This window comes from Manis pentadactyla, chromosome 9 (genome assembly GCF_030020395.1).
Source record: "Manis pentadactyla isolate mManPen7 chromosome 9, mManPen7.hap1, whole genome shotgun sequence".
Lineage (NCBI taxonomy): Eukaryota > Metazoa > Chordata > Mammalia > Pholidota > Manidae > Manis > Manis pentadactyla.
Window position 1 is genome coordinate 39,006,644 of NC_080027.1, and position 19,369 is coordinate 39,026,012.

General features: G+C 54.2%; 1 protein-coding gene across 10 annotated transcripts in view; it reads left to right on the plus strand.

The window, feature by feature from the left end:
- The window catches only part of ARRB1 (arrestin beta 1), a 70,274-nt gene that overhangs the window by 42,871 nt on the left and 8,034 nt on the right, over positions 1-19,369 (plus strand). For 4 of the 10 annotated variants that reach the window (XM_036929747.2, XM_036929748.2, XM_036929749.2 and 1 more), the window contains exons 2-14: positions 2,175-2,205; positions 3,885-3,945; positions 6,591-6,635; positions 7,444-7,640; positions 8,939-8,998; positions 9,841-9,908; positions 12,028-12,163; positions 13,020-13,104; positions 13,562-13,634; positions 14,450-14,587; positions 15,806-15,889; positions 17,110-17,133; positions 18,974-19,044. In XM_036929747.2, the coding sequence (XP_036785642.1) occupies positions 2,175-2,205; positions 3,885-3,945; positions 6,591-6,635; positions 7,444-7,640; positions 8,939-8,998; positions 9,841-9,908; positions 12,028-12,163; positions 13,020-13,104; positions 13,562-13,634; positions 14,450-14,587; positions 15,806-15,889; positions 17,110-17,133; positions 18,974-19,044 (1,073 nt within the window). Of the gene's footprint in view, positions 1-2,174; positions 2,206-3,884; positions 3,946-6,364; positions 6,411-6,590; positions 6,636-7,443; positions 7,641-8,938; positions 8,999-9,840; positions 9,909-12,027; positions 12,164-13,019; positions 13,105-13,561; positions 13,635-14,449; positions 14,588-15,805; positions 15,890-17,109; positions 17,134-18,973; positions 19,045-19,369 lie in introns of those variants that run through there. The other 6 variants (XM_036929752.2, XM_036929745.2, XM_036929753.2 and 3 more) reach the window with 3 other exon arrangements.

Consider the following 19,369-nt stretch of genomic DNA (forward strand, 5'->3'; position numbering starts at 1 on the left):
TGTCATTTTATTTCTTCCTCCCCTTCTCCTGTCCTCATTTCCCCTCTTTTCTGTTATTCCCGAGGTTGATAACAATGCCTGCTTTGGGTAGGCAGCACGGTTGGATATAAAGTATCCGGCCTCTGGAGGCCGAGAGGCAGAGCTGAGTCTGAGTCTGAATTAGCCCCTTGCTTGCTGTGTATTTCTGGGCAAATTACAACATCAATCTGAACTTGGAGTTCACTTTCTATAAAACGGGAGTTATAATGTCCATTTCACAGTGCTATTATGAGAAATAATTAAATAGGCGCTCAGTAGATGCTGGTCCTGCCTCCCTCCCTTCTTATCACTCCCCCACGTCCTGTGTCCAGGCTGCCCCTTGTGCCTCTCAGGCACCACTGGAATGGCTTTCATTGACTCAGTTATTCAAGGCCTCAGGCATTTGTGGCTTCTCCTTTCCCGTAGACTCAGGATCTCAAGGGGTGGATGGAGGCTTCAGGCTGTAGCTGGGGTCCCAGTGGCCTGTGCCATTTCTCTGGTCTCTGCAGCTCCAGCCCTAGCTTGGGAGCTGCTGGTTCCAACTGTGTGATTTCTATTCTTTCTCAGTTATTGTATTTTTTAGCAATGATTATACCCCAGCTGACTAAGACAGCCTCACACTCCAAACACTGGTAAATATTTATGAGGAGGAGAGAAGCCCAGACCTCCTGGGGGAGGTGAGGGAGAGATGTGTCAGGTCCTTTTTGCAAGCCGAGCTCAGACTCATCAGTGGTCCCTTGGGATCCAGAAATAAGGGGTGCAGGTGGCGGGGTGGGGGCTATGGAGGCTGCACAGAGCCACCACCTCTCTCCCCTTCTGGAAGGAGTCACTCTCACTGTGACGCTGTGGGCCTGAGCCCACCCTGCCCCGGATGCCTGCTGGACCCCTGCTCCTAGGGAAGCATTTATGCTGTGTGGGTCCCTCCTGACCGCGTGTGGGCCTGCTCCACCACTCTCTTTGTCACTGTTTCTCTCTCCCTCTTTTTGTTTGTTTTTCCGCCTCTCATCCCATCTTTTATTTTCACATCTCGAACACCAGTGTCCCTCCCTCCCTCCCTCCCTCCTCCAGCACCTTCCCTTATTTCTGGGTGTTGGTCTCTGTCTTTCACTTTTCTTCTCTCCCTCCCAACATTACTCCGAGTAATTCTGGGGCCAGATGATGGGGGGTAGGCAGTGGTCTCAGGTCCCCAAACCCTGCTGGGGGGAGAGGGTGGGGTTGCTGCAGATGGCAGTGTACTCTGGAAGGCAGGCGAGCACTCTGAGTGGGGTGGGGCCTCTACCGACTCCACATCCAGGCCTCTTGCTGTGTGGCCATGGGCACATCCCCTGCCTTCCCTGGGCCTCAGTTTCTCAGTTAGTTCCTTCTCTAATTCATCCATTCACCCACTCAGCTAATATTTACTGAGTACTCGTTGCCTGTCCTTCATTAACACAGATGTGTTAAACATTTACTAGATCCACCATTCTCTGTGCTTGAATGCATCCACGGGAAAGAGACACAAAGATCCCCGCCCTCCTGGGGCTGAGGTGTTAGCAGTGTAGACAGGCACAAATGCAACCAGCAAGTGAGGTAGGAGGTTAGGAAGTGGTGAGTGCCATGGGAAAGGGAAGTAGAGTAAGCAAGTGGGGCTGAGGTGCACGGTGAAGCCCAGGCCGGGCAAGCAGACCTGTGGGGAGCGCGTCCAGGGGAGGGGACCGCCGGAGCCCAGGCCAGAGGCAGGTCCCCCCTGATGTTGGAGGGACAGGAGAGGTGATGGGGCTGGAGGAGTGAGTGAGAAGGGTGGGAGGTGAGGCAGGGGATGGAGGAGGCAGGTCAGGCCATGCACACGCGGCTGTTCCTTGCCTGAGCTGGGAGGACTCTGCCTGGTCTGACTTATCTTGAAAGATGCCCTCCACTTGCTGGGTGAAGAATAGATGGATGGGGCTGTGGCTGGAGCCCAGGAGGGCTATAACGGTGGTACCCATGAACTGGTGGCTGTGGCTTTAGTGGATGGAGATGGAGAGATCTGATTCTGCTGGCCACTGTTCCAGCTCTCAAGGCTTGGATGGTGCCTGGAAGTCCCTCCAGGCCCCTTCTTCTCAGTCCTGCTGAGGATGGCCTGCAGGAGCCTTCCCCTGGGCAGGATGTGCTGACCCTGGCTTTCTGTCTCTCCACAGGGTGTTCAAGAAAGCGAGTCCAAATGGAAAGGTGAGTCTATAGCAGCCACACCCAAGCTCCTCCAAGCCCTGAGCTCTTGTTCTCTCCTGAGCATCTCTCCTGCCCATACGCGACCCCGCACACCCCATCTGATGGGGAGACACAGCTCTGTCCTTAGGAGCCTCCAGTCTAGGGGGAGCTACCCTCTTAGGAACCCTTTGAAGGTGGCAGTACAGCTCCCCTGGACTTTAGGGAGCCCCTGCTCTGGTGTGGGGAGACACAGCCTATCACAGAGACTTCAGTGTGGGTGTGATAATTAGAATAAATGTCAAGGGACTCACAGGCACTGATTCCTCTTGTGTGAGAGGCCCTGGAGCCTCTCTGCCGAAGCCTGGTGTCAACTAGTTATCCAGGGCAGCCCCCAGTGCCTGGCCCGCTTTCTTCTTTCCACAGGCCCCAGGCTCCATCCTGCTTTCCTTTCAGTTCAGCGAGTAGGTATTATTGACATCCTTCCATGTCAGGTCCAGGCTGAGCCCATGGGTATTGGGGTCAGTGTTCTAAGAAAAATGAGACCTAGCTCATACCACACCCCGTCAGGTGGGGGAGGCAGACATGGACATTGATCACTGCAATGTAAAGTGGCAGGTGTGAGGCAAAGGGGTGCCCAGGGGCTGCAGGACCTAGCCTGGGTGGTCAGGGGTGGCTTCTCCTTGGAGGGATGCACTTCCAGGCAAGGCAGGGTGAAAAAAGGCATTCTAGGCATGAACATAAATCACAGGGAATGTGGGGGAATCACAGCAGCTGAACCTGAGTGCCAAGAGGAAGGCAGAGGGGGCGGGAGCTGAGGCAGGGGAGGCTGCAGGGCTGGGTCTCGGGGAGTCTTGTGGCTGGACTCCTGGCCTGGGCAAATAGCACCAGGTGTGCTTCCAGTCTCCCTCTCTGCCCATAGCGGACTTCACCCATCACCATTTACCCTTTCCTGCTGAGCCAGGATTCCATCTGAGATTCCTTCTCAACCCAGAATCCCAGGCAATCGATCAGAGTTGGCATTTGGAATGAAACCCATGTGTCATCTTACCTCTGGACACTGAAGAACCATTAAAGTGTTTTCAGATCAGAGTAGCATTGGGGTGGGTTGAGAAATACAATTGCAGGAGACTCATCAGGATTTAGGGATGATAGAGGAGCCAGAAGCATTTTGGAGGACACTCTGCAGTCTAGCTTGGGGGTTCTTCCCTGAAGGCTGGCTGCTGAGCGGTGCACCAGCTCCCGGTTCCTCACTTGGAAAACAAGCCCTCTTACGAGTGGATCCCTGCCAGACTGCAAGGGCCGAGGAGCAGTGAAAAGCTCAGGCTCAGTGCTCAGAGCACCCAGCTCAGCGCCTCTGGCCCTGCCGCACCCAGCAGTCCCGCCCAGCAGACTTCCTGCTGCTGCTGCTCCGCATCGGTGGTGCCTGGTGCGAGCTCTCCGGGCCTCAGTGTCCTCCTCTGTAAGATGGGAACAATACCAACTTCTTCAGAGGTCTTTGGGATGAACATGTGCTTCCAAAATTGTACGAGAATTTGTTAGTAGGAGGGCTGGGGCTCAGGGCCAAGTCCAGATAGGATTTCAATCGGTCTGGGAGTTTCAGGGGCAGCTCTCAGGGTTTCCTTCAGGGCAAGAGCCAGTGGCTTTTCAGAGATGTGTCCGCCAGGCCCACAGCCACTAACATACCCTGCATCTCTCCCTAGCTCACCGTCTATCTGGGAAAGCGGGACTTTGTGGACCACATCGACCTCGTGGACCCTGTGGGTGAGTCTCTGGAAGCCAAGGAGGGAGGCACAGGGGGCAGTGGGGCTGAACTGGCTCCTTCCAGAGGAGGGCGTTTGGAAGCTGCCCAGGAACAGCCTTTAGGTCTCCAGAGGGAACTCGTGCTGAGAATGGGGCATGAGTAGCTTCCTGCTTCAGTCAGCTGACATTTGCGGAGTGGCTACTTTTCCCTTCAGAGGAGGACTGTGTGAGGAAATTGTGGGGGGGACTGAGATAAGAGGCAGGACAGATGTCCTGAGGTGATAAGGAGGATGCGGTTGATGACGGCAGGCTGCTACTAACATCCTTGCTTCACAGATGAGGAGAATGGCACAGAGAGGTTAGCCACTTGCTTCAGTCACAGAGCTGTGCATAGAGGAGTCTGGATTCAAACCTGGGCCACCTGGCTCCACAGAACCTGTGTTCTGATGTCTCCTCCTGGCAAATGGCAGGATATAGAAGGAAAACCCTGGGCTTATAAAATGCAGGCCGTTCCTCACCCACATGGAGGTCTTGCCAGACACCAGCGTGTGGCTGAAGGTACCTTTCAAGGCTGTATTTTAGCTCAGGGTTTCTCAGCCTCCACCGTTGATATTCTCAATTGGATAATTGGTGAGGGCTGTCCTGTGTATCATAGGATGGTTAGGGGCGTTCCTGGCCTTTACCCATTAGATGCCAAGAGTACCCCCATCCCAGTGTAATAATGTTGTATTTCGACATTGCCAAATATCGCCTTGGGAGATGCAGTCACCCCTGGTTAGGATCCCAGGAACCATAGCTCTTGTTAGAAGAGCCTCAACCTCATTGCCTCTTCCCATGGGGTAGAGGGCGGCCCAGAATTACCCCTGTTTTACATATGGGGATAGTGAAGCCCAGAGAAGTTAAATAATTAGAGCAACACAATCCCACTTCTCCTCTCCTGCACTGTCTGGGGACATTGGTGTTCTCTGAAACTCAGTGTCCCCTCTGCCATTTGCATCTTCCCCCGGAACTGTCCCCTTGGAGCCAGTGAGCAAGTATTCTGGTGTTTGCCTGTGGTCTGCTTCAAGGCTCAGTTTCCAGTGGGCTGTTTGAGGCCAGGGCTGCCCACACCCACTGGCCTATGAAGGACTGCGGCAGGGTGGCCCAGAGGTGGGGTGGGTGTGGGGCGGGGGCCAGGAGCAGGCAGGAACCAGCCCCCTCAACACATACCCAGGCACCCCGAGAGCTGTTCAGCAGGTGTTCACAGAGCACCTGTTTGGTGCCCTGTCCTGTATTGAGCCCTGGGGATCCCAGAGAGGTCTGGGCTATTGCCCAGAGTTGATCAAATGGTCCACATTGAGAAATACTTTTTCTGTCTCAGCATTGAGCTAATTATGTCTTCCCGGGCTTAACTATCGCCCATGGCTCTCCTTTGAACCCCAGGGCATGTCCAAACCCCCTGGCCTATGGACAGGACATTTCAGATCAGACCTGGCCTCCTTTCACCAGCCTCCAGGATATGTTCTCCCAAGCTCCGAGCCATGCTCTTCCTGCTGCCCATCTGTGCCGTCTTTTGATCATCTGCTTGGTGACCCATACTTCCCTTTTGGACCTGGCTCCAACTTACCTCCCCAGAGAGCCTTCCCTGACACCCCTGGCTGAGGGGTGCGCCCTTGCTGGGATGCCCTCTCCACTGACTTCAAAAGGAGGGAGGATGCACAACAGGCTCTGGGGACAGAGGGGCATTCCCCTGTCCAGGTGTCCAGAACTGGGCTAGGATCAGGAGCCCACCAGGCACTCACTCCCAGAGGTGGCCTCTGAGATGCCCTGAGAGATTGGCTGTGGGGGCCTAGCTAGGTTCGAGTGTGGAAAGAGGTTTGCTTGTTCAGTGGGTGTGGCTGGGGAAGTTTGGCCGGAGTTGACTGGGGATGTCAGGCAAGGAGGTAGCTCCTGAGTCAGTGTTCCTGGCTTCCTGGGCTTCTGGGCAGAGAAAATACCCTTTGTGTCTAGCTGGACTCTACCTTCCTAAGGCCAGGCCTTGGGCTGTTCTCCGCCATGTCACATGTGCCAGGTACCGTCTAACAGTGCACACACTTTAACTCATCTAGTCTTCACAGGAGCCCTGGGAGGTAGGTTCTAGGGAATCCCAACCTCTGATGCAAATCCCAAATCCAAAACAACTCTGGAAGCCTAAAATTATTTATAAGTTAGATACAGGGTTTATTTAGTGGTAAAATCTTGATCTGAACTGATAGGAAGCTCCTTATGTCTTATTTAGGCTCTTGATGACAATGTTCACATTTCCCTTCAGAGGTAATGATGGGTTTGGGGCTGCCCCAGATCCTGCAGAGGGGTTCAGAACAAATGGAGGATAGGCCATATGGCCTTCCCACAATTCAAAGCTTCTAAAGTATCCCTGATGGTAGGGGTTTCAGACCCATATTATTATTCTCATTAACAGATGAAGAAACAAAGTCACCAGCTGGGTCTGTGAGGCCAGCCTGGAGGTGAAGGGTGAGGGGAGGAGCATGGAGGGGTCATCCCCCGGGGTCTGGCCACTGCCCTGTTTCTCTCATGATGCTTTTGGACAGACAGATGGTTAGGTTTGGATTTAGCTTGGTGTTTGGGGCTTAGGTGTTTGAGAGGTCAAGTTTGGGGGGGCTGCTCACTCTCTGTCCTTCCCCCAGATGGTGTGGTCCTGGTGGATCCTGAGTACCTCAAGGAGAGAAGAGGTGAGGCTGTGGCCCCCACACCCAACCTGCCAAGGGGCCTCTCCTTCCCCACCAACCTCCAGCCCAGGGCCTCCCTGACTCCCGGATAGGACATTGGCTAATTTTATAGCTGCTCCCTGCCCATCCCCACTGGTTCTTCCCTCCACGGCTCCAATGAGCATCAGAGCAGGTACCCTGGCCTCCTCTGGCCTGGGGCAGCCCTGCCCATGCCCACTTAGAGAGGACTTTGCAATGCCCCAAGCCCTTTTACATCAGTTTATCATGATGTAAGGCTGGGATGCAAACAGGGCAGGAGTTAGGGGCTCATTTTGCAGAAGAGAAACACTGATTCCCTGGGAGGTAAAGGGATTGTCCAAGGTCAGCAGAACAGGGCTTGGCTAGCACAGAACCCTGTGCCTTCTGACAAGCACAAGACTGCCCAGCACTTCTTTCCCCTCTGCTCTCTCCAAATATGCTCCCTCCCCAGCCCTCCCCTAGCCCCTCCCCACCAGTCCTGCCAGCTTACTCCAGCCTCCACCAACCCTGTTAGACCACCTCCCTGGCCCTCTACACATCCCAGGACTGGAGTGGGGGTGGAGGAGGACAGAAGTGAGCCAGCACTCAGCCCCCACCTCCTCTCGAGGGCCAGGCCACTGGTGGCTCTTCTAGGTACCCAGTGCCCTGTCCCAAAGGCAGCACAGCTCTCCCCATAGAAGTTTTGGGACAGACCTCTGGTGTCCAGCTGGGCCAATCCCAGGACTCAGCTGGTGCCCTTGGGGGGCCTGTCTGTGCCCTCCTGGGCCCCTCCTCAGCGCCCCTGCTCCCACAGTCTATGTGACACTGACCTGCGCCTTCCGCTATGGCCGGGAGGACCTGGATGTCCTGGGCCTGACCTTTCGCAAGGACCTGTTTGTGGCCAATGTGCAGTCCTTCCCGCCAGCACCCGAGGACAAGAAGCCCCTGACGCGGCTGCAGGAGCGCCTCATCAAGAAGCTGGGGGAGCACGCCTACCCTTTCACCTTTGAGGTCAGGGACTCCCAGCCCCTGGGACCCCATTGCAGAAACACCACCTCTAGGAAGCCCTTGGGGCAGGCACACAGGAGCAGCAGCTCCCTATGACCCAGGTTCCCAGTGCACTTTGGGGTGTGGGGCACAGTCGCTGACACTGCATGGGGAGTGCCTCTTGCCACTGCCAAGGGTGTCATCCCTACCCCTGGGGCATGAGCAGATTCCCTGGGCCCTCCTGAGGCCAGGTCACTGGGGAGAGAGCTGGGGGGGTTGCTGTAGAGAAAGAAGGAACCCTTTCTCGCCGCTGGGTCACTGCATAGCTGTCTCCCGCTCACACCGACAGCCCACCTGCCCAGCGTCAGCCCACTCACAAATGAGGGACCCCAAGCCGGGCTGTCCTTGCTTTGCCGGGAAGGACTCCAAAAGTCTGGATTTTAAAATCTCCTATTTCTCAGACCCTCTGATTCTTTGATTCAGTGAAATCCTCTCACTTTCTGTTAGGCGAACAGGGGACGATATGGAGGCGTCTTCTCCATTGTAGATGAGTTGATTTCCTGCAGCTGTAACAAACTACCATGAACCTGGTAATACTTAAACATGACAATTAAAACAACACGTTTAGTGTCTCACATTTCTGGAGGTCAGAAGTCAAAAATAGGCCTCACTGGGATAACGCCAAGGTGTCCACAGGGCTGTACTCTCTCCAGAGGCTCTAGAAGATTCTCTTTCCTTGCCTTTTCCAGCTTCTAGACACAGCTCACTGCCCTGGCTCATAGCCTCAGCCTCCCCTCCCCACCTTGAGGGCCTGCAGGGGCCGGTGGGGTCTGTCTCACATCCCATGGCTCTGATGCTGACTCCTCTGCTTCCTGCTTTCACTGTTAAGGGCCCTGTGATTGCCCTGGGCCCGCCTGGGTGATCCAGGCTAATCCCCCAGGCCCAGATCCTTAACTTAGTCACCCCGGTAAAGGCCCTTTTGCCAGGTAAGGTGACATAGTCACAGGTTTTGGCGATTAGGATGTGGACTTCTCTTGGGGGCCATTATTCTGCCACCACAGTAGACATCATGGAAAGATCTTGTCCAACTGTTGTTCCATGAGGACTGGCTTAGTCTCAACCCTTAAGATAAAACAAAAACAAAAATACTGAAACCTTGGGCTTTCCTGGAGGGGCTGTGGGCCAGGGTGGGGCGTCCTTGGCATGGTCTGTCCTCTGGAGCCCCTAGTCTGATGGATGTGTGTGGGGGTGGCGGGGGTGGGAGATATGGGAAGTTAGCGGTGAATGTGACAAGTGGCTCATTCTGTCTGTCCTCTTAACAGATCCCTCCAAACCTCCCATGCTCAGTGACGTTGCAGCCGGGGCCTGAAGACACAGGGAAGGTGGGTCACCCCAAAGGGAGCATCTTTCTGAGTGCAGGACACCTGTGTCCTCAGGCCCCTGGCTCTATCTCTGGGAGGTACTGGGAGCCTCCTTGTGTCTAGGCCAGTGTGATCCCACTTTAGATAAACAGGCTCTTTCCAGACAGGGCAGCAGATACCATGTCAGCCTCATACCCACTTTCAGTTCTGTGTCCAGAGGCTCTCCTGAGGTCACTCCCACTGACCTTGGTGTTGGCTGCAACAGGACCAGAATATTCTCTGGACTACTACCTGGCCTCACGACCTCATTTGGAGATACAATCATTGCTGTTCTGTGCCAGGGAAACTGAGGCTCAGAGAGAGGTGACACCACTAGTGTCACAGGCCCCAGATCTCTGAGCCCCAGGTTCCACATCTGCAAACTGGAGATGAAAGGATGTGCCTCCTGGTGCGGCTGGGACCCTGAAGCACTGTACAGCCTGTACATAGCAGGGGCTCCCAAGACAGGGCTGCTGAGGCACCCGTTGTTTTTTCTGGGCAGTGGTCTTGATGAGGATGGCCACTCTGATGAGGCAGGAGTCTGGAGAGTGGAGCCCAGTTAGGCTGGTTTGGGATGGCCAGTGTTGGGGGAGCTGGGCAGAGCTCTGTGGGAAAGTCAGATGCAGGAGGCAGCCGAAGAGGGAGGCAGCACAACACGGGCTGAGCACAAGCATGAGTCAGACCGAGGGGCGGCTGGTCAGGCTGTGGGAGCGCAGAGTCCCTGTCCAGCATCCTTGCTTGTAAAATGAGAGAGGGGGCTGGGTGTGGTCTCAGGATCCAGCCCTCCCCAAGGACTTGTGGTCAGTGACCCCCCTTCCCTACAGGCCTGTGGTGTCGACTATGAAGTCAAAGCCTTCTGTGCAGAAAACCTGGAGGAGAAGATTCACAAGCGGTGAGAAATGTGGAGCTTCCACATTGGTGTGGGCTGCCTACTGGCAGAGGGAGGGAGACAGGACCAGCCTTGGGTGTGGACTGCCTGCTGGCAGAGGGAAGGAGACAGGACCAGCAAAGTCAGAGAGATAAGTAACAATACCTGGAAGTGTGCAAGGAGGGGCCGCACATTCCAGCCTGGGGAACTCTGAGAAGGCCACTCTGGAGGTTTGGCAGGTCATGGAGGGCTTCCTAGGGGAGGTGGCTCAATTTTCCAGGCTCAGGCCTCAGCATTTTTTCCTTTACATCACTGTACTTGCTTCCTCCACCTCCCCGTCTCTAGTCCCATCCCCTCCAGATTGCATGTTTTTAAAATTTTGTTTTGGAAAAAACTGAAGTTCAGATTGTTTTAAACAGTGAGCAAGACTTTTCCCAGCCATACTGAAACACCTGCCCACACACTGTGCCCCCTCTTCCCCCCATTTCCTAGTTCTCCTGGGAAGCTAGCAGGCAGTAGCAGGTGATGGTGGTGGTGGTGTCAATGGAAGTGTCTAAGCAAGGAAGGGAAATGGAGAAAGTGAACCCACCCAGCAGATAGTGAGGAGTTCAGCCCATGTCCCAGAGGGGAAGTGTTCTTGGCAAACAGCCAGCCCTGACTTCCGGGATGGGCTGCCCAGCCCCCGCTCTCAGGCCTGCCATGCCTCCTAGTGGGGCTGGTCTTAGCCCCCACTTCCCTACCTTCTGAGGCAAGGGTCCTGCGGGAGGCTGGCTGAGGGCCCTGCAACCTCCAGCGAGTGGGCTAAGCTGGCCACCTGGTGGCTACAAGATGAATTGCAGGCATCTCCATCTCTAGCCCGGACAGTTCCTGCGCGCGGGGAGGCGGGACCCTTCTCCCTTGCTTCTCTTCCCCCTTTTCTTCTTAAGACCTCAGACCAGAAAGGAAGGGGTTGTGGCTTGTGTGAGGGGGCCCTGACCAGAGCAAGGAAGAGGAGCGACACTGAGAGCCACCAGTCTCACCCCACCACCAACGGGGCGTTTTATGTCCACCCCAGAGTTATTACCAATAATGATACAGCAACTGTCATTTATCAAGGGCTTATTAAGGGTTTATTAAGACACTGTTCAGAGTGATGGACATGTATGTGCTAATTTAATCCTCAGAGCAAACGTAAGAAGTAGGTCCTGCTATATTATTACCAGTGTTTACAGATGAGGAAAGGAGACATAGAGGTTAATTTACTCATGGGTGTACAGTTAGTGAGGGCAGAGTGAGGGCATCTGGTTCCGGGGAGTGGAGGCTGCTTACCTGAGAAATGGGGGTACCCCATGCTGTGGAGACTGCCTCGCCGAGTCCCCATCCCCTCACAATCCTTGTGTCCTCTCCTCCCTGAGCTACTGTCACCTTCACTGAGCCCCATCTCATCTCTGGGCCTCCATCCTCTCCCTGAGTCTCTATCCTCTAAAGTGACCTGCACCCCCTGTACCCTGTCACCTGTCTGAGCCCCCATTTCTTCATGGGGCTCCTCTGCATATTTTTAACTAATAGATATTAAGCAGGCACTTGCTATATAGCAGGCACTGTCATAGGTGCTGAGAATACAGTGGTGCACAACTAGACAAATGTTTCTGTCCTTAAGGAGCTTACCACATTAGGTGACGTAGGAAGTGAAATGTCCCTTTCTTCCCATCCTGCTAGCCACAAAGACACAGATTCACACAAAGGGCTGCTGCAGGGTGATTTAGCTGAGCTGTGGGAGTGCAGACCAGGAGCAGATCAGAGTAGGTAGATCCTACTCTGGAAGAGGAGGTATTTAGCTGGGCCTTGAGGAAGGACACAAGTGAGGGTAGAAACAAGAAGACCGTGTAATAGGCAGGAGCTCACTACAAGCAAAGCTTCAGAGGCAGGACTAGATAGACTATCAGGATGATAGTGAGGAAGTCGGGGTGGCTGGGGACAGAATGTGGGATGATGGAGTGGGGCCAGATGGTGTCAAGGCCCCTATGCCAACCTTTGCAGTCTGAACTGGATTCTAAGGCCATGGGGAGCCATAGCAGTCTCTTGAGCAGGAGAGGGATGTGAGGACTGAAGGGGAGAGAGGTAGGTAACTCTGGTCATCTTCCTCTCTGTCCATCTCCATTAGGAATTCTGTGCGCCTGGTTATCAGGAAGGTTCAGTATGCGCCCGAAAGGCCTGGACCCCAGCCCACAGCTGAGACCACCAGGCAGTTCCTCATGTCGGACAAGCCATTGCATCTAGAGGCCTCTCTGGATAAGGAGGTAGGAGGCTTGGGCTGGGGGTGGGGGTGGGGGAGTTGCCCTACCATGACTAGGACCTTAGATCCTAACTCTCTCATGGCCTCTGGGACAGCTTGGATAGGAGTTTCTGCCCCCAGCCCTAAAACACAGGGCTCAGAGAATCTGAGACCTCCCTTGGAGGATTTGGGGAAGCCTCTTGGGGCCTATAGGGGTGGCAGAGGGGGACAGGAGCCTAAAGAATATGACTGGCTTCAGAAGTCAGTGTACCTCTCAAAGGGTCCTGGGTCCTGGCCAGTTCTCTGCACCCCCATTCTCCTTTTAGGTGTGGGTACCCTCTTTCCCTCTTGGGGGCAGCTGAAGGCAAGTGCTTGGGGCAAGACTCAAGGTGAGGCCCTACAGTGAGGATTCAGAGCTGTTTTCCTCAGTAAGGGAGTTAGCCCTTCCTCACCTTTCTCCTGCTTCTTCCAGACCCTTTGTGTCCAAAATTCCAGGCAACCAGAGCTGGCAGGGACTTGATACATCACCTGGTCCAGCTCCTCCATTGTACAGAGGAAACCTGTCCAAGGTCACACCCCTGTCATCCTCATTATCATTGTTATTGTTATTGTTACCATTGTTTCTGGTAACCAAGCCTGGACTGGAGTCCAGGAATATCACCTAATTCACTTATCTTTCAAGGTCCCACAAAGGAACTGAAGTCTATCTAATATGCCTGGTGGCTTAGCATCAGTGGGATGTGGCTGATGAACTTGGGGCCAGTATCAGGGTGGCCAGGGTCTGGGGAGCCCAGGAGATGCGTTGATGCCTCTTCTCCCTGCCCCTATCTAGAGCTTTGATACACTTCCATCCAGCCCTTCTCCCTTCTTTTACCCCCCAGATCTATTACCACGGAGAGCCCATCAGCGTCAATGTTCACGTCACTAACAATACCAACAAGACTGTGAAGAAGATCAAGATCTCGGGTACCCCGGGCAGAGGGTCAGCCCCGGGGGTGGGCAAGAGGGAATCTTCCTAAGGGTTGGGAGCAGCAGAAGGCTCTCCCTTGTTAACTGCCTTGTAAATAACTACTGGCTCACAGGGGAGCCCAGGGCCTACTCTAAACCAAAGGGTAAGGCTTTTGAGGCTGATAACACAGGCCGCTTATTGGCCAGGTAGTGAGTTTACTATTTAAGCCTCCCCTCTTAGCTTCCCTGGGTCTGGCTGGGCAAAGCTGCCCTCGGGGGGAAGAGGTTTGGTTATGGACGAGAATGGGCATGTTTGGGCTGCCCTGTGGGTGGAGGTTGGGGGTGGTCTTCTGTGGAAGTTCCCAGTGGATTCTGGCCATTATTTGGGGCTGAACGTCCCCAACTTGGGGGACTCTGGGGTGGCCGGAAGCTGCATCGCTGGCTCAGACCGCTTTGTTTCCCTCTTGCTCCCCAGTGCGCCAGTATGCAGACATCTGCCTTTTCAATACGGCCCAGTACAAGTGCCCTGTGGCCATGGAAGAGGCTGAGTAAGTGAGCACAAGCCCATCCGTGGATGTGTGGGGTTGGGTAGGGAAAAGATCAGCTCTGGGTCTACTTATAGGCCCAGATGGCTCTTCTCTACCTGGTAGGTGGCTGGGCCTCAGACTTCCCTGCCATTCATAGTAGATGATCCTGAGCAGCCTTTTAGAAAACAACCATTAAATTTAGCTATAAGAAAATGCATGTCACAGTCAAGGAAAAGACCCACAAAACTAGAATGACAAAATAAGAGCTAATGAATCCAAGGAGATTGGGATCATAATTACACTGCATCAGAAACCTAGATTGAAGGGAGGTATTTTGCTATGAGCTTCCTGGCAGCCAAGGCAAAGAGGGTATGGCACTAGGTATACAGCTTTTCTTGTCTGATAAAGGAATAATCCAAAACATTGGGTAAAAGGGATTGTGTATGGGAGGGTAGAGAATAATTTATTTAAAAAAATCTAAGTTTGAGGAGAGCTGCTATGGTTGAGCATGGGACTTTGTCCTAAGCTTGTAGTAGCTAAGGCAAGAAGAAAGATTTCCAATAAAACATCTTTTCTCAACTAAAAGAAGTAGTATATCCAATTAAAAGATGCACCTGTCTTTTTATCCTGGCCCTGCAAATAATGTGGGTGAAGAGGGAAAATTCATTTCATATAATTTTTCATGTATGTGTGTGTTTATTTACTTATAATTTTTGTAACTTAAAACATTTCTTAAAATGTTGCTATGTAGTCTTTGAGATGTCCTGGCTGGGCTGGGGAGAGGGCTGGGGTTGGCTCTGGGGGGGGATTTCCACACCTGCCTCCCTTCTTCCCAGTGACACAGTGGCACCCAGCTCGACATTCTGCAAGGTTTATACGCTGACCCCCTTCCTGGCCAACAACCGAGAGAAGCGGGGCCTTGCCCTAGATGGGAAACTAAAGCATGAAGACACGAACCTGGCTTCCAGCACCCTGTAAGGACCTACCCGCCTTCACTCCAAGGCTCTCAGACCCTCACCCCTCCGCCGTGGGCCCACACCTGCCTTTCTCCCGTCAGTGCCAGCACAAGGCATGGGTTGCCCTTTCCCTAGGCATTCTCCAGGGCTGTCCTCAGGAGCTTGAACTTCCAGGGATGCTGTCCCCAGCTCCCATGCCTACCCAGGGATGACCCAGAGGACAAGATGGACCCCTAACTGGGCTCCCTTAGTCAGTGCTGGGCTCTGCTGGCTTGCTGAGGCAGGGCAACTGCAGAGGTTTCCCACAAGGGGCAGCAGCTCCTGACCTAGTGTCTTCAGTTGGATGGGGTGTGTCCCTGAGGCAGAGTAAGGCTGGAATGAAGGAAGTAGCTTCTGGAAGGGTCCCAGCAGGAGAGGATGAATCAGGAGGGGGGTTGGAGAGTCTGGAGAGATAAGGGCAGTGAGCTGGGTTAGACCACATGTGGGGGTGCCCCTCAAAGGCAGGGACCCTAAGACCACATGGTCACCCCTGCCCCAGGGTCATCACTGGCTTTCTGAGGCTACCCTCCTCTAGCCGAGACCTGGTGGGTGTGGGGAACCTGTCTTGCCCGACCCGCTGAGGTCTGGCCCTGTGGTGGGCTTTGGTCTGCCTCTGCTGTACCCCTGTCCACGACACCCAGCACGGACCCTGTGCTCCAGCCAGACGGGCTTTCCCCACCCCCCGCACCTGCTGTCCACTCACCTCTGAGCGTTGCCTTCTTCCTCCATGCTGGCTCAAGGCCTACCTGTCCTTAAGACCTGTTGAGGCACCACCCCCTGCAGGGTCTTCCCTGATTCTCCCTCCCTTGCCAACTGCCCTCACCCTCTGTGAACTCCCAGTCTGGCCCTTTGTGCCCATGGGTTCCTGAGCGGTGAGTGAAGCAGAATCTGTCCTAGTGTAGGAAGACCACAGTCCTCACTGTGCTGCTGGGCCTCAGGCCCTGGAGGGAAAGGGGCTAACTGGGCTTGCACAGGGGGTGAATTTCACAGCCAGTTATGGAACCCAGGGCCCCAACCCCCCACCCCCACCCGACCATTAACCCCTGCCTCGGGCAGAGCCTGCCTTTCTTCACACACCGGCCTTGGCTTGCACTTGGTGGCTGAGTGGCCCAGGAGAGGGATGGATGGTCAGCGCCCCCGCCATTTCTCACCCACCCAGTGAGCCCGCATGCACCGCCTCCCCGTGTCGCCCTGCAGGTTGCGTGAAGGAGCCAATAGGGAGATCCTGGGCATCATCGTTTCCTACAAGGTGAAAGTGAAGCTGGTGGTGTCTCGGGGCGGGTGAGTGCCCCATCCCGGCCCAGGGCCCTGAAGGGCAGGATGGCGTGTCCCCGGTCGCCGGTCCTGCCGGTCGGCTGGACCTTCTAGCTGCATCCGCCTTAGGGGTGAACCAAGCTGGCCACGCCCTGTTCCTTTTCCTCCTCCTCCTCCATCCCCCTTTCCTCTCCCGACTTAGGGCACTTCAGCCCCTCCCTTGCCCCTCCCACCTTTCTCTCCTCCCCCTCGTCCTCCCTGCAGTCCCTGGCGGGCACCTGGGGTGGGGGCGGGGAAGGCTTCCCCTTGGTCTGTGCGGTAGGGTTTCCAGGGGGCTCTGTCCCTGTCTGGGGCACAGCACTCACCCCCACTCCTGCCCATGCTCATCTGCTGGGAAGATGGATAAAGGGGCTCAGAATTCCAGTGCTGGACTGAGGATGTTCTGACTCTCCCTTTTTACAGATGGGGAAACTGAGGCCCAAGCAGTTCCTCAAACATTTTCTGAAATTTCCTCCCCTAATCTCAGATCGTGGGCTGGGTGCTGGGGTCACAGCGGTGGACCAGGCATATTCCCTGCCCTGGAGCACAGTCTGGTGGAAGCTCAGAAAGAACTACTTTTTCCCATATGTTGGGCCTACAGGTTGTTATAAACACAGAACTAGGATTTCTAATTTGTCACAGGGATTTTTTTCTAATTCATAATTTCTATGAAAAGATTGGAAAGCTAATAGCATTAGACACTGACTCCCTTTATTGTTAGAATAATAAGTGCAGGTAGAGGTGTGTAATACTGACCACATTTTCTAGGACACGTCAGAATCACAAATCCCAAACTCCGTGTCCTGTGACTCTTGCAGGACTCAAACAGTCTGCCTCAATCTCCTTCCCTGAGAAAGGCTCAGTGAATCCCTCGTTGCTTTCTTCTGCCTGAATATAGGCCTCCCAGGGGCAGGCAGCCCAGGGGTTGGTTTCACATCTTCTCACCAGATGGAGATCCTGGGACTCAGCAAGTCCCCCAGGGGGCTTTGGCTGAGGCAGGCCTGCGTCTCAGTCCTCCTGGCAGGGCTAGTGCCGTCTCTGTGTATCCCTGAATAAGGAGCTGTAGCTGCACGGGGGTGGGTGAGAGTGTGTCCCAGGGTCTTCTCTACCCCCACGGGCAGCAGAAGTGGTGAATGAACGTGCTTTCTGTTTTCTTCCTCTCTGAACTCTCACCTGACCACTTCTCCCGCCTCCTCTGACCCACCCAGCCTGTTGGGAGATCTTGCATCCAGGTAAAGTCTGTCCCTTCAAACTGACTGACCCACCTTCCTGGAGGGCCCCAGAGACCACCGGCCTATCCAGAACCACAGGGCATGGGGTTGGAAGGAAATGCTTAACACTCACTTTTGATTACCAGGCTCAGACAGGTGCTGGGAATAGAACTCTCTCCAGGGCATCTAGGGAGATGCAGCTGAGTGGCTGTCCTGCTCTTCCATCCACCCAAGAGACAAAGACCTTTGCAGATAGCAAAGCTGGCTTCATTGATCTGGGGGACTGGCTCCCTTTCAGTCTGAATTATAGGATGTTTTGGAAAAATTCAGGCTCCATGGCTTTCACACTTCTACACTAATAAGAACTAACTGCTGGCCGAGTATTGCTAAGGAGAGGTCCTGTGGAGATCTGCTTTAGTAGACAAGATTCCCTTGCAGCCAGCTAGATCTGAATACATTCCAAACATGAACTTGCCCCAAATGCAGTGGTTTTTGCCTCCTCCTGTCTCAAGATGGCAATATTGCTTATCTCAAGAAATCTTAGTTCATTTGGAGAGGTGAAATTAATTCAGTTCAGTTCAAATTTAATAAAAATTTCCTGGCCCAATTTGTTCCCAGCCCTGTGCTGGGTGCTGAGGTCCCAGGAGGAATCAGACATGCCCCCTGCCATTGATTGCCCATGGCCTGGCCTGGCAGAACACTAAGATCCATATCCCATGTGGTTTTAGTGAAGATTGGCAAACTCAATCTTCCGTCAGCTTCCATTCTGTAGCTCGCTCTTCCAACTGAACCTGGAAGAGCAATATCCTTTGGAAGAAAAAAGAAAAAAAGAACCCCTATGAAATGAAATCTCTGTGTTTCTATTGATGAGGGGAAGTAATGGTTCTGGTGAGCACAGAACCCAGTTTTACCATTGCCTTCTGGAAGTCCTAGTGGTTCTAGAAGGTCAGTGTTGTTACTCCCATTTTCCAGATGGGCTCCGTGGGACCTGAAGATGTGAAGTGCCCACCCAGGGAGCGGTGGGGCTGGTGGGACAGGCCTTTCTGGCTGGACAGTGTCTCCCTGCCTGTCTTTTCCCCTGCCCCTCCTTCCCTCCCTCCCAGCTGGGCCCTGAGTAGCAAGGCCAGTAAGATGAGGCTGTGCTTGGAAGCTCTCACAGTTGGTGGGACCTCTTGGGGTGGCACCACCACAAGCTGAGAGGAGGAGCTTCTAGAGTTGCTTTTGAAAGGATAGAGAGCAGAAGGTGGGTGGGAATCACCTTCTCCATTCTGAGCTGTTCTCTCTCTGGTTGTGGATGTGAATTACGGAATCAGAATCTTGTCTGTCACTTCCCATTAATAGCTGTGTGGCCTCCAGAAGGGTCCCCCCATGCACTCGAAGCCGAAGAGGAACCCCCACATCCTGGAGATGTTGGGAGATGGGATGGAGTGAGAATAGGAGTTCCAGCCAGGAGGCTGGGAAGGGCAGTGTCAGGGAAGGCTGGGGCTGGCTGTGGTGACCTGAGGCCAGCAGGGTCTCAGGGCACCTCTGGAGCCACCTGTTGACCACTGCGTACACTGCCCTGGGCAATCCTTTCCCCACCCCTTTGCCTCCTCCCACCTCATGGCAATCAAGGATCCTTCTCAGGAAAGGGAAGTTTCCATTTCTATTTGGAGGCAGGAGAGAGTGCTCCTAGTTCAACTCCTAGGGAGACAGAGGCTCAGAGAGTGGCAGAACTGGGGGCTTGAGGCCAGATTTCCTGCCTCTCGGTCCATAGCTACCTCTGACCATTAACATCTCTCAAGTTCTCAAACCAATAGAGCGTATGACTCACAGCCTGCCACTGGGTTCAAGGCTTACCGGCTCTGGGTCTCTATTTCAGTGATGTGGCTGTGGAACTGCCCTTCACCCTAATGCACCCCAAGCCCAAAGAGGAACCCCCACATCGAGAAGGTGAGCGGGATCTGTGGGTCACTGGGGTGGGGGTTTCCAGATAGCCGGCTCCATTCTCCGCCAACTGCCACATTCCCCCTCTGTGTTAGCATTCAGCCCAGGGTCACCCTTCTTCCCCAGCTCCCAGGACCTGTGCAAGGCCCACACTTCTATTTGCATCTGATACCCCAAGGAGACAGAGAGGTCTGGCTCCTCTCCTTCATGGGGCAGGGAGGTCAGGAGTGCAGGGGCCCACTGGCCATGCTTGTAGCCCTGTCTTGCATCCAGGCCCCTGGACACACCTTCCTCATAATCCTTCCAAGTGGTACCAAACTGGTCATATTTT